The sequence below is a fragment of the Salvelinus alpinus genome, chromosome 35 (genome assembly GCF_045679555.1).
Source record: "Salvelinus alpinus chromosome 35, SLU_Salpinus.1, whole genome shotgun sequence".
In the NCBI taxonomy this organism is placed as follows: domain Eukaryota; kingdom Metazoa; phylum Chordata; class Actinopteri; order Salmoniformes; family Salmonidae; genus Salvelinus; species Salvelinus alpinus.
Window position 1 is genome coordinate 13,389,039 of NC_092120.1, and position 14,716 is coordinate 13,403,754.

Sequence of the window (14,716 nt, forward strand, 5' to 3'; positions counted from 1 at the left end):
CAATCAGTTGTGTTGTGGCAAGGTATGGGTGGTATACAGAAGATAGCCCTATTTGCTAAAAGACCAAGTCCATATTATGGCAAGAACAGCTCAAATAAGCAAAGAGAAACAACAGTCCATCATTACTTTAAGACATGAATGTCAGTCAATACGGAACATTTCAAGAACTTTTAAAGTTTCTTCAAGTGCAGTCGCATAAACCATCAAGCGCAATGATGAAACTGGCTCTCATGAGGACCGCCACAGGAAAGGAAGACCTCTGCTGCAGATGATCATTTCATTAGAGTTACCAATCTCAGAAATTGCAGCCCAAATAAATGCTTCACAGAGCTCAAGTAACAGACACATCTCAACATCAACTGTTCAGAGGAGACTGTGTGAATCAGGCCTTCGTGGTCGAATTGCTGCAAAGCAACCACTACTAAAGGACACCAATAAGAAGAAGAGACTTGCATTGGCCAAGAAACACGAGCAATGGACAATAGACTGGTGGAAATCTGTCCAAATTTGAGATTTCTGGTTCCAACCTGTCTTTGTGAGACGCAGAGTAGGTGAACAGATTATCTCCTCGTGTGGTTCCCACCTTGAAGCACGGAGGTGTAATGGTGTGGGGGTGCTTTGCTGATGACACTGTCTTTGATTTACTTAGAATTCAAGGCACACTTAACCAGCATGGCTACCACACCATTCTGCAGTGATACACCTTCCCATTTGGTCTTAGTGAGACTATTACTTGTTTTTCAACAGGACAATGATCCAACACACCTCCAGGCTGTGTAAGGGCTATTTGACCAAGGAGAGGGATGGAGTTCTGCATCAGATGACCTGGCCTCCACAATCACCCGACCTCAACCCAATTGAGATGGTTTGGGATGAGTTGGACCGCAGAGTGAAGGAAAAGCAGCCAACAACTGCTCAGCATATATGGGAATTCCTTCAAGACTGTTGGGAAAGCATTCCAGGTGAAGCTGGTTGAGAGAATGCCAAGAGTGTGCAAAGCTGTCATCCAAGAAAATGGTGGCTACTTTGAAGAATCTCAAATCTAAAATGTATTTTGTATATTTGTTTAACACTTTTTTGGTTATTACATGATTCCATATGTGTTATTTCATAGTTTTGATGTCTTCACTATTATTCTACAATGTAGAAAATAGTAAAAATAAAGAAAAACCCTTGAATGAGTAGGTGTGTCCAAACTTTTGACTGGTACTGTATATGTATATATTTTTTTGTTAAATAGGTGGGGCTCAAAACTGGTGACTCTGCCCCACCTGCCCTGAATGATAGATAGCCACTGCATTAGTAATACATCACTGTAACGTTACATTAGTTATGCATTATATTTATTGTCCCATTTTACTCATTTATCAACCATACACGGACAAAGACCTCAAACAGATGACAGAACAAAACAGACATTATACTGTCAGAGACTGTGGTTTTGCCTTAGCCCAGCTTTTCTACTGAAAAATATCTGAATTGCAGCAAACTGTGGTCCCACAGAAGAGAGTGCGTCAATGCATTAGCAATACATTACAGAAAATATTGGCCAAACAATATCATTTCGCCAACTCAGTGACACTCATTGGAAAATAAAGCCCAAAAAGAGTTGCAGCCAAATGCATGAGCATCGAGGGACAGTTAATGAATGTAGGGAGGAAAATAGGCTGATAAGCGTGGTAAGATTCGATAAGAGCCCCGGCTAATGGACTTCTCCCTCCCACTCCGGAACACAGTATTCGTCCGGAGTGATTGGCAGCCTGTAAGTGCGTTAGCGCGGCTAATCTATCAACATCAGTCCCCCTGGTGGATGGACACTCATTAACCGCTAGCCTTTAATTACCCTTAATTAGCTCCCCAATCAGCAGGTTGTTTACAGCCAGGGCTCTGCTCTACTGAGTGGCTGGTCTGACCACTTCCTGGGAGTCAAGCGATTGGTGCTGCAGAGGCAGCATCCATTCAGTAATATATATAAAATAAACTTGTTTGAGAAAAGGTTTTCAAAAAGAAAATATAGACTACACCCTAGAAATCGATAGCAAGAATCAATCAAACAAATCTAATCTACGAAGAAAACGTTGAACGGTTAACTATAATTTAGTCTTTCATTTCAGACAGTTTAGTTCAACAAAACTCATATTGTGCTCTTTTCTAACCCACTATAGAGAAATTGATGACATTAAATCAAACCTGATTGGTTGTGGTAATTGTGCTGAGTGTGCAAATTTTTGCCGTCAGTGACTGTCTTTAGCATCCCTTTTCAGAGATAATCTAGAGGAAAGAGACAAATGCCTCGGTATCCCCTTAGCACAGCATTTTCTGCAGTAGGGTCATAGGTTAAAAGCAGTGGAATGGTCGGTGGAAATTGTTAGAGTGAGGGGTCTCTGCATCAGCATAGTCTTCGATCTAAAGAAGCCATTTCCTGTAGCTTCTTGTCAGCTCTGTGCTTCCAGGTAGCTCTTGTGGTTAAGGGCCCTAACAAAACCTGGATTCATTATTCATACTAGGTCAACAGGTTGACAGTGTAGATGGAGAACATCGATTCATGGAAACGCATAGGAGGAACCTATAGGTCACTTGGATGAGGCTGTACCTTCTATTGACCAACCCATGACTTTATGTCTGAAACAGGTTGGATGTGGTAAACTGAAAATTCCGCACAAATAAATAATTTATGTGTAGATAACTAGGGTTATAGCTTTGTGTATAATTATTTCAGCTAAATGTGATCTCATTCTAATAACATGTTCAATAATTTACACACATTTATTGCAAAATAATTTGAGGGTATTGCTCACTGTGTAGTAGGTTGACCAATGTTCTGAATTAAGAAATAGCCTTTGTTTCACCTTGTCTCCTTTTACCCATTCACACATCCTAACGGACCACATCTCATGTCTTCCATCCAGTTCCATCCAAAATCATATTCCTGCACAACGCCGAGCAACAGCACCACTGGTGTTTCCCCTTTAAGGTGGACGGGAACCCTGAGCCAACCATCCGCTGGCTTTTCAACGGCTCCAACCTGACCGAGGGCCGTTACACCTACACACAGTTCATTCCCGACTCGGACGACGGCTCTGTGAAGCACGGTTGTCTATTTCTCAACAAGCCCACCCACCTGAACAACGGCCTCTACACCATCATTGTGGAGAACAGACTGGGCGTGGACCAAGCCACGGCCACGGGAAAGTTCATGGACAACCCCTTTGACCCCTTTGATCCTGAGGGCATCATCCCAGGTGATTGTCTGAAATTTAAGGTCATAGAATTAGGAATTATAATTATTATAATTATAATAGTAATTTAATAGGATCTCTATGATACTGACCCTCACTATTCACCAACTTGTGTTATATTAGATACAGTCTCATGTGTTTGCATGTACAGTATGTACTATATACTTAGTCTAAATTTGTCATCCTCTCCTCTTTTTCTTCATGCCAGTCCTTGAAGAAAGTGATCCACGTAAGCCTCTTGAACGTTATTTTGACAGCGATTATTACCTGGTAGAAACAGATAAACTTCCTAAACTGTACCTAGCGAGAACAAAAAATAGTTATCACGAGTAGTAGAGTGTAAATTACCCTGGATTTTGCTCAGTGTCTTGCATACTTTATGTGTGGTTATCATGGTGATTTGTGAGTAACGATCCATCATTAATGATTCCTTTTCTGCTCCTCCAGTTCCCACCAACAAATCTAATGAAGATGTCACTGAGAACCTGGAGAGCAGAGTGTTTGGGGTGAGACGCCATTCAATGGGTCTGAAACATAGTAATAATATAACATACACTATGGAGAGCTAATGTTTTAGCAAATGTTATGTTATGCTATGCTAGGCTATGTTGATGCTAATTATGTTTCTGTGCAGGTGTCGGTGGCAGTGGGTCTGGCTGTGTTTGCTTGCACCTTCCTCCTCATTATGGTACTGGTCATCAACAAGTGTGGCCAGCAGTCCAAGTTTGGTATTCACCGTAAGTGACACACTCTATTATGCATTGTGTTTCAAATACCACAGTAGTGTCTGTTATTTTGCACAAAGTATAATCTCCTATACTCAGAGGGGTAATAGTAAGCAATACGTTACCTGGGTTTTCATAGAAGACAGCTATGAAACAACCTGAGATGGGTTTGCTGTTCTCAAAACCCCTCAATTGTTAGAAAGTGAAGGGTTGAGACTAAATTCTGACATGTCCCTGTCTGGAGCATTCAGTAAGAGACAACCCCAGGAGAAAATGACACTTTGCCAAAGGTAAAGACTTCTCTGAAAAAGCATATCCATTCCAAACTGAAACAAGCAAAAGCCAGCGACAATGCCAACTCATTTTTTTCATTATCACTTTGGAATTGCCAATAGTTCCGCAGCAAGCATTGTATTCCTCTCTGAAAGTGATTCACATGAGGCCAGGCAATATAAGGTTTCCGCCAGGCTGTAACTTTGCACACTGTCAGCCCAACAGCTCGGTTAGAGTGCCTTAATTACAGCAGTGAACGGCGTCAGGAGCCCCTAGCTGCAGCGTTGGCCATTAAAGAAGACTGATGGAGGCCAGCTAGGCATGATAGGTCCTCTCGGACCCCCCCAGAAAGTGCCTAAGTGGGCCTGATTGCCTAAGTGGGCCCCCCTCCTGGCCAACTCGTTTCCCCTCGCTTGCTGCCATCCACCATTTTCTATCAGGGGCTCTGGGGGTTCTGTGGTTTTCTCATTGAGTGGGTTTTACAATTGTTAATACTGTCTGCAGAAAATACAGTAGTTGCTTACTGCTCTGACGTCCACTTTCCAACATTTTCTTTGTTGCTGAACAATGCATCCATAAATTGCTGAAAAATAAATGGATGTATCACATTCACCTCTCTATGCCTCTACTTCTCTCTCTCTCTCTCTCTCTCTCTCTCTCTCTCTCTCTCTCTCTCTCTCTCTCTCTCTCTCTCTCTCTCTCTCTCTCTCTCTCTCTCTCTCTCTCTCTCTCTCTCTCTCTCTCTCTCTCTCTCTCTCTCTCTCTCTCTCTCTCTCTCCAGGTTCATCTGTCTTGGGAACAGAGGATGATCTTGCTGTGTCACTGCGTTTCATGAACTTTGGGGCCAGCCCTCCTTCCTCTGACGACTCTGGGATGTCCAGCTTTGTGGAGAACCCCCAGTACTTCTGTGGCATTTTCAAAGACAAAGACATGTGTGAGTGTAATCGGAATACAACTAGGGAGTGGATATGTGCTAACTTCATTATGATTGCATTTAATATACTGTATCTACCATGTTTTTCCCTAGATAAAGTTGTTAATCCTACACTGTTTTATAAGGCCCAATGTTGAAAGCCTTTCTCTGTGTATGTACAGGTGTGCAGCACATCAAAAGACAGGACATAGTTCTGAAGTGGGAACTGGGTGAGGGGGCGTTTGGCAAAGTCTACCTGGCAGAGTGTGCCAACCTCAGTCCGGACAGTGACAAAATGCTGGTGGCCATCAAGGTATGCATGAGACTTCCATCCATGGCCACACTTTCAGAGGTGCATTACATTAAGCTTAGACCTCCTAAACATGACGATGTCATATCCTCCCATGACTGTGTTTCTCTGTGGTCAGACTCTGAAGGATGCCAACGAGTCGACCCGGCAGGACTTCCAGAGAGAGGCTGAGCTGCTCACAGTGCTCCAGCACCAGAACATTGTTCGCTTCTATGGAGTATGTACAGATGGCGAGCCACTGGCGATGGTGTTTGAATACATGAGACATGGAGACCTCAACCGCTTCCTCAGGTATGGAAAAGAAACAGAACCTCATACTGAAACCCCAGAGGGATAACCTCCATGCCTACCTTCCCCTGTTAACCTTTATTCATTAGCTTCAGCATGGCAACTATTTAGAAGCCGAGGGTTTTGTTCTGACATCACTGCGTAGTTGTGTCCACTGCTCTTCAGCAAAGCCACTTAATTTACCTTGATGAGCCACACAAATACAACTGTTTCTATGCCAAGCCACACTTGCAGAAACCATCGTCCTCTCTGCACTACCGTGTTGTGTTCCCAAGACAATAACCCACTTGGGGTGGACCACATGGACCGATAGTGTGTTGCAGTGGTTAAGGACACTTAGTTACATTTACATTTACATTTAAGTCATTTAGCAGACGCTCTTATCCAGAGCGACTTACAAATTGGTGCATTCACCTTATGATATCCAGTGGAACAACCACTTTACAATAGTGCATCTAACTCTTTTAAGGGGGGGGGGGGTTAGAAGGATTACTTTATCCTATCCTAGGTATTCCTTAAAGAGGTGGGGTTTCAGGTTGTGTTAGTTGTGGGAGTGCCAAATCATTTCTGTGATCTGGGATGATTGAATATGTGATCTTAGATGCATTTCGGATATCATATAATTGAAGATGTCCACGTCGACCGCAGGACTTATCGTAGCCTGTCTACACTCTGAAGTTCTAAAGGCAAGTCTACTCCAACATGGATGCAGGAGAGATGTTCACTGAGCACTCAGACAGAGCATCACGTTGATACTGTGGATGACCGCTCATGCTGCACCTGGGACGTACTCTGAGACACCATTGAAACAGACATAGTATGTCTGCCACTGCCAGGTGTCCAGTGGGGCCAGACTGGGAATGGAGACTAGATGCGCACACAGACACAGCCCACACTATCCATTTTCATGGATAGATGGAAATCACATTTCCAAGCAGACAGAATGGATGTGTGTCTCTTGGCCTATGAGGCAGCTGCTCGTCTACCCTACCACCTGCCTGTTAAACTAATAGTGATAGAATAGATAACTTCCTGCATGTGACACATTTCTATTAGGATTGATGGACACATCGAGGAGCTTATTGGGAGTGAGCTACAAGTCAGAGTGGGTGGGGTGGATGTGATATTGAGAGAAACTGTGGAACGTTTGAAGAATAAGGCTAGAATAAGGCTAATCAAATCATTCCAAATGAATGCAAGGCGTATAACAAGCCTTGTGTTTCCTATTAACCATCTTGTTGAGGTTGTTTTGTTATGGCTTGGTCTCTAGCTGACGGCCTCTATTACACTTAAAGGATCTCATATATGTCCAACGTGTTCCATCTGCAGATTGCATGCAGTAATCATCCATCTGGTTACTGTATGTTGATATTGCATCACTAGGTTGGTGCAAAAGTTCATGCGTCGAAGCACCAATCAGAAGCCTAAATTAATCTGGGAGAGCTGGGCCCATATCACAAAGTCTCAGATTAGGAGCGCTGATCCAGGATCAGGTCTCCCGGTCCATATATTCATTATGATCAAAAAGGCTTTATGATCCTATATTAACACTACTCTGAGACTCTGTGAATAAGGGTCCTTATTGACGTCAGCCAAAGTATGTCTCATGCCGTTCACCCAAAAGCCTGTAAAACTCTAAAGGTCATGACCTCTCCTCCTCCTGTCCACCAGAGCGCACGGTCCAGACGCCCATATCCTGGAGGAGGTGAAGATGCCCCCGCTGGGCCAGCTCACTCTTCCCCAGATGCTGGACATCGCCGCCCAGATCGCTTCGGGCATGGTCTACCTGGCCTCCCTTCACTTTGTGCACCGGGACCTGGCCACACGCAACTGCCTGGTGGGAGATATGGGAGAGGGTCTGATGGTCAAGATAGGAGACTTCGGCATGTCCCGGGACATCTACAGCACAGACTACTACAGGGTAAAGGTGGAAGTAGTGAAATACTTTTTTAGGGGGGGATTTATCATCTAACATTTCATTGTCATGTAATATTTCACAAAATTCTATATCCAACTCTATGTACAAAAAATACATATTGATATTTTCAATGTATAGGCTTATCCCATATGAAGTAGCATGGTACATCTGATGATCATAATCATTGTCATATTAATCATAATTCTATAAATGTACAATTGAATGACCACTGACCTCACTCCTATCAGGTGGGTGGGCGTACGATGCTTCCTATTCGCTGGATGCCCCCGGAAAGCATCATGTACAGGAAGTTCACCACGGAGAGTGATATCTGGAGCTTTGGAGTGGTCCTCTGGGAGATCTTCACCTATGGGAAACAGCCCTGGTACCAGCTTTCCAACAGCGAGGTAAGGAACTGGGCACTGGGTAGGAAGCAACATGGGGTGGCAGATTGCCTTGTGGTTAGAGCATTGTTCCAGTTAGAGTGTTGGGCCAGTAACCGAAAGGTTGCTGGATTAAATCCCTGAGCTGACAAGGTAAAAATATGTTGTTCTGCCCCTGGGCAAGGCAGTTAACCCACAGTTCCCTGGGTGCTATGGATGTCGATTATGGCAGCCCCCCGCACCTCTCTGATTCAGAGGGGTTGGGTTAAATGCGGAAGATGCATTCAGTTGTACAACTGACTAGGTATCCCACTTTTCCGGAAAGAGGGCTGGTTTGAATCCCTGAGCTGACAAGGTGAAGAATCTGTTGATATGCCGTTGAGCAACGCTCATTTCTCCAGGTGCTGTTCATAGTGGCAGATCCTGGCTGTGACCCTATTCTCTGATGGTGTCTCAGGGAGAGTAGGATATGCAAAAACACATTTCCAATTCACACGTGAAATAGGACAAATATAAGCACCTACCTTTTTCTTTGTGAAAGTGTCATCTTTGTATTGGTGATCAAATAATTAAGTATCTATAACTCTGATATCTAGTTGTGTTGAGTAATGGAACAGTATCCAGGCAAAGTGTAAATACTGCACCACATCATCATTCAGCCTTTGGAAAGAGGGTGAAGTGTTTGATCATAGAGGGAGACTAGAGCACTAGGATTTCCCGTCTGCTATACAGTCAATCAATGACTTCATAGTAATCATGGTGGGCCCAGTCCAACCCTTTTAGGTTGCACCCCAAGAAGTGGACTCTGTCCTGACCGCAACTGCACCATTATGGACTAGAACCCTCTTCCTTTCAAGTGGAGGGTAGATCACTTTTCCCTTCCACTCAATTCTAATCTCATTGGCTCTCATCTTTGCCCAGGGCCAATGACGTTTAACCTTGTTAACTTAATCCTTCCCGGCCAATGATGGACGTGTGTAATTATCATGTCGTATAATTAGGGAAGGCAGGGATAAATCATCCCAAACACTCCATCTACTGTAGGTCTAAGATAAGAAGACGGGCGGCCATCTTGGAAAGTCACTATACATTTTTGTTCACATAAGGTTCTGAGAACCTTATGTTTCTTAGAGCTCGGTAAGAGCGTGGTTGTCCTATGGTTATTATGCATACAACCTTCCCACAACTTTCTGGGAATGGTGCAGGATAGTTGCTTTGAAACATTCTCAGCACATTTAGGAAACTTGACAAAAATCGTTATTTTCTTGGTGTTTCATTACTTTAACAGAAAGTTTCCTAAAAGATAGACTAAAATGACAAAAATTAATAGCTTTGTATAAGTAAAAAAACATGGCATGCAAGCTCCATCCTGGTAGTGCAGTGGACTAATTCCATGGCTGAAGAACAGAAGATCATAGGTATGAATCTTACTGACGCTGTGCCACAAAAACTATATATATGTTTACATGATTAATGCGTAAGCAAATTAATTTCCATGTGTCCTATCTGTGCTTGGAGTTCAAAACAATGATTCTAAGCTAGCAGTGTTATTGAAACGTTATTTAATTACCTTCAAATAACCTATAATTTCCGTTCTCAGAACGTTAATAAAACCTCAGAGGAAACTTTCAGGGAACTATAGTATAATGTTCTCAGAACCTAAAAATAAACGTTCCCAGAACAGGCAAAATTATCACTTCAAATCTCAGAACTTTAAAAAAACATTCCGCTTTACTGGTCAGGAAATTAATGGCTTCGTTCCCAGAACAAATGGGAAACCAAAAACGCACATTCCCACAACTTCCAAGGACCCAAATGTGCTAGCTGGGTATTATAGTATGATGAGGTTCCGTGCTGACAGGTCTCTTCAGTTCATTGGATTAGGTCAGGGATATTGAACTCTTTAAAAGGGTTAAGTCGCTGGCTCTTTATGTGATGTGGGGCCAAGGGCAGTCCTTGAATGGGAATCGACATAGCGGAATTCAGTCCTTGACAGTGATAAATGCATCGAGCCATGCCAAGTGTAAGAATGTGTGAATTTGACAATTTCTGATGAATACTGTTCCATTGTTTTGCAAGATCACCAGTTTATTAGAGGCAACATCTTTGGTTCTCACAGAATGTTCTCCAGAATTGTACAAAAGTTGTCGACTCATCTTGACAACTCCACTTATTGTTCTTACCCAAGTGTCTTCACCTTAAGCTCTCTAGAGTAGCTTGAGCTTGTCTGGTCAAATTAATGAAAACATTCAAACCCTGAGGTAATAGCCCCAGATAAAGAAGCACAGCAAAAACCTAGAGTTACTGGAGCTAGCAGACCTTCTAATTCTAACCCCCTCCCTTTGCCTCTATTTGCGCCCCCACAGGCTATCGAGTGCATAACACAGGGCCGGGAGCTGGAGAGACCACGCACTTGCCCCAAGGAGGTACACAGCCTGATGCAGGGCTGCTGGCAGAGGGAGCCCCAGCAGAGACTGGTCATCAAGGACATCCACAGCCGCCTCCTGTCCCTGGTTAAGAGTCCCCCTATCTATCTGGACATCCTGGGGTAGAGGCTAGGAGTTCTGGGGCTGAGGCTGGGGCAGTGTCCAGGCAAGGGGAAGTAGGGGAACTTACGGTCAGGAATGACGGGTTTTGGGAAGGGGTGGAAGTCAGGTAAAGGACTGTGCTATGGCAATCCTGAACCTAAGCATTGCTGTCATTTACCTCTATGGGTCTTAACCACACCGACACCCCCTCTGATTGGATATTTGGTCAGATTGGACTTTGCTAGGATCTGTTCTGATAGGGACCATTGGGTTGGGAAGGGTAAGGTGAAGTTGCTCCTAGACGCTGATATTGGGTATTTTTTGGCCACTAATGGTTACGGATAGGATTGGGGAAGGGGAAGCTGATCCCAGATCTGTACCTCAGAGAAACTTTACCCTGGAACGATGGGAAGACTATGGGGATGGGGGTTACTTCCTACTTCCTGGTCCATGCTGCCTCAGCTCGCCTCGTCTCACTCTGTGTGCCGCTGGCTGGGAGCGGTTGGAAGAAGATGAGCCAGCGAAGACCTGTCAAGTGTTTACTGTGAGTGTTTTATTGTGTAACTGAACGGGTGTCGTCCTGATGAATGGTTTTGCATGATTGGAGAAATCCAGACTATACAGTGCCTTTGGGAATGTTTTCAGACCTCTTGACTTTTTCCACATTTTGTTACGTTACAGCCTTATTCTAAAATTAATTAAATTGTTTTTTTCCTTCAATCTACACACAATACCCCATAATGACAAAGCAAAAATAGGTTTTCGGGAACTTTTTGCAAATTTATTACAAATAAAAAACTGAAATATTACATTTACATAAGTATTCAGACTCTTTACTCAGTACTTTGTTGAAGCACCTTTGGCAGCGATTACAGCATTGAGTCTTCTTGGGTGTGATGCTACAAGCATGGCACACCTGTATTTGGGGAGTTTCTCCCATTCTTCTCTGCATATCCTCTCAAGATCTGTCAGGTTGGATGGGGAGCATTGCTGCACAGTTATTTTCAGGTCTCTCCAGAGATGTTCGATTGGGTTCAAGTCCGGGCTCTCAAGGACATTCAGAGACTTGTCCCGAAGCCACTCCTGCGTTGTCTTGGCTGTGTGCTTAGGGTCGTTGTCCTGTTGGAAGGTGAACCTTCGCCTCAGTCTGAGGTCCTGAACGCTCTGGAGCAGGTTTTCATTAAGGATCCCATTGTACTTTGCTCCATTCATCTTTGCCTCAATCCTGACAAGTCTCCCAGTCCCTGCCGCTGAAAAACATCCCCACAGCAGAATGCTGCCACCACCATGCTTCACCGTAGGGATGGTGCCAGGTTTCCTCCAGTTCTGACGCTTGACATTCAGGCCAAAGAGTTCAATCTTGGTTTCATCAGACCAGAGAATCTGGTTTCTTATGGTCTGAGAGTCTTTAGGTGCCTTTTGGCAAACTCCAAGCGGACTGTCATGTTCCTTTTACTGAGGAGTGGCTTCCGTCTGGCCACTCTACCGTAAAGGCCTGATTGGTGGAGTGCTGCAGAGATGGTTGTCCTTCTGGAAGTTTCTCCCATCTCCACAGAGGAACTCTTGAGCTCTGTCAGAGTGACCATCGGGTTCTTGGTCACCTCCCTGACGAAGGCCCTTCTCCCCTGATTGCTCAGTTTGACCGGGCGGCCAGTTCTAGGAAGAACCTTGGTGGTTCTAAACTTCTTCCATTTAAGAATGATGGAGACCACTGTGTTCTTGGACCTTCAATCCTGTAGAAATGTTTTGGTACCCTTCCCCAGATCTGTGCCTTGACACAATCCTGTCTCTGAGTTCTACGGACAATTCCTTCGACCTCATGGCTTGGTTTTTTCTCAGACATGCATTGTCAACTGTGACATGTATTGCCAACCTTATATAGACAGGTGTGTGCCTTTCCAAATTGTAGAATCCAGTCAACTTGTAGAAACATCTCAAGGATGTTCAATGGAAACAGGATGCACCTGAGCTCAATTTCGAGTCTCCTAGCAAAGGGTCTGAATACTTATGTAAATAAGGTATTTCTGTGTTAAATTCTTTATACATTTGCCAAAAAATATATAAAAAATGTTTTCACTTCGTCATTATGGGGCATTGTGTGTAGATTGTTGAGGATTTTTATTTATTTAATAAATTTTAGAACAAGGCTGTAACGTAACAAAATGTGGAAAAAGTCAAGGGGTCTGAATACTTTCCGGGATTTACTGTTTCCTGAGAATATGGAAACGTTTAATTACTTTAGTGACTTTCAAGCCCGAGCATACTTTTTGTAGGTGAAATTTCAAACTTTCTTCTACAATTTTGATAATAAGTGCTTTACCATTATGACCATTATGTATTGTAACAGTAAGACGCCATCTTTCCATTTTCAAGCTGTGTGATATAATCTGCAGGAGTGAAAGTGATTTCAAGAGAGTGCCAAGTCAATTGCACTAATCAGAAAGCTTTCTATTGTTAGGCAGTTATGTCAGATCAATCATTTTTCATATGCATAGCCCAGACCATAGTAAAGAAACTGCATACAAAGTCTGTGTTCTTCATGGTTATCACTTGCATTGTATTGGGATATCAATTATCAATTAGCATTTGTAATATGAACTAAAAGTAAATGGTCATTAAGAGATGCTCCTTATCAATATAATCTTATTTGATAACCCAATTTGTTTATAACCCAAAACCCAACCATCATCTGGATTGAAAATGTCTGAATACAGTAATATGTGTGGTGTGTGTGTGTGTGCGTGCGTGTGTGTGCGCGCAATGGTAAGTTTGACCGGACGTCGTCTACTGTTGATATTGTTCACTACAGTTGGTTATAGCAAAAGGAATACAGTACAATGTTTTGCATTTTCCGCCTACTAATTCAAATCCGAATGTACAATATTATATTTACAAACATTATAGTAGAATTGTATAGTTATTCTTTTGACTTATACATTATTTATCTAATGTATTACTCTGTTTAAAATGTCTTACTGTATATGCAATCCTTTTCTGTCAGAGGACAAAACAAAGACGACTAATTGTAAAATAGGAATATTTTTGAAAAAACAGCAGGGGAACTTCTATTAAAGGCCAGGAAGGTGTTTTTCCTGACATACTATTCTTAAATGTTTTGCATTTAAATACTGTAGAATGATTTCTCTGTTCAAGGCCAGTGAGTATACTCCAAAGAAAAACATGTGTATGCAGTGCAAGACTATAGCTCATAGGTTCAGGTACAGTTACATAGCTTTCATTGGAAATAGCCATGTTAACATGCCTTATAGTGACCCCAAAGCATTTAACATCAGACTTTAACATCAAAGCAAGCTGCTGAAATCCAGTAAGGGACAAGATGGTTGAGAGAGATACAGCAAAATGGTGTCACATGTAACAGATGGATAACAATGATCGAGACTTCAGGAGGAGAGTGACAGATGGAATTGAAATAGAGACCGTGATACAACCTATAGACCACAACAAGGTCTACTCTCCCTTTTAACCTTTCACCTTGAAAATAAAAGCAGACGTTTTACAAGACTAGTAAAACAATTGGGACACCTTTGAATGTAAATATGTAAATCTACTTTATTGATGTTAAAAGAATTGTCATGTTCAAATATTGTTACCCCAGCACTTTGTATATCGTCTATCCATGAATAAAACAACCATTTGGTTCAAGAGGAAGGTTTCCAATTGTATAACATCTTACAGTACATATTTTAAACATATTTCTGAGGATGAACAAATATAGACTAATTGTACCTAAATGTTTTAGCCTGCAAAAGCATCTTTCATTGTGTGGAGGTCCGTAATCAATTACCTGAATTACACACAGCAGTACTTTCTCTCTGGAACTCTCACCACAAACATCAGTTACTGGAAGAATAAAGTTTTATATTACCTTACATCACCCCCCAAACAAACAAACACACTTTGGATATATTACAGCAGCCTCTCTTCACCTTACACTTTTTTTTCTCCCTCCCTTTTCTCCATATCCACTCCCTTAGGAGGGCTAATGGGTTGTGAGTAATGTTATATCGCTGGCTCTCTCCCTCTCTTTAGTGTATTGGAAATGAAAACACTTGTTAGGCTCATGCTGGACCACTGTTTCCAATCACGTCTTACAGGCAGAGACGGGACTATACCTTCAA

General features: G+C 42.7%; 1 protein-coding gene across 1 annotated transcript in view; it reads left to right on the plus strand.

The window, feature by feature from the left end:
• The window catches only part of LOC139564016 (high affinity nerve growth factor receptor-like), a 29,407-nt gene extending 15,172 nt beyond the window's left edge, over positions 1 to 14,235 (plus strand). Inside the window, exons 8-17 of the mRNA XM_071383168.1 lie at positions 2,910 to 3,242; positions 3,448 to 3,468; positions 3,687 to 3,745; positions 3,874 to 3,976; positions 5,019 to 5,171; positions 5,333 to 5,463; positions 5,579 to 5,751; positions 7,420 to 7,669; positions 7,915 to 8,073; positions 10,416 to 14,235. Of these exons, the coding sequence (XP_071239269.1) occupies positions 2,910 to 3,242; positions 3,448 to 3,468; positions 3,687 to 3,745; positions 3,874 to 3,976; positions 5,019 to 5,171; positions 5,333 to 5,463; positions 5,579 to 5,751; positions 7,420 to 7,669; positions 7,915 to 8,073; positions 10,416 to 10,601 (1,568 nt within the window). The 3' untranslated portion in view covers positions 10,602 to 14,235. The remainder of the gene's footprint in view (positions 1 to 2,909; positions 3,243 to 3,447; positions 3,469 to 3,686; positions 3,746 to 3,873; positions 3,977 to 5,018; positions 5,172 to 5,332; positions 5,464 to 5,578; positions 5,752 to 7,419; positions 7,670 to 7,914; positions 8,074 to 10,415) is intronic.
• Positions 14,236 to 14,716: the final 481 nt, after the last annotated feature.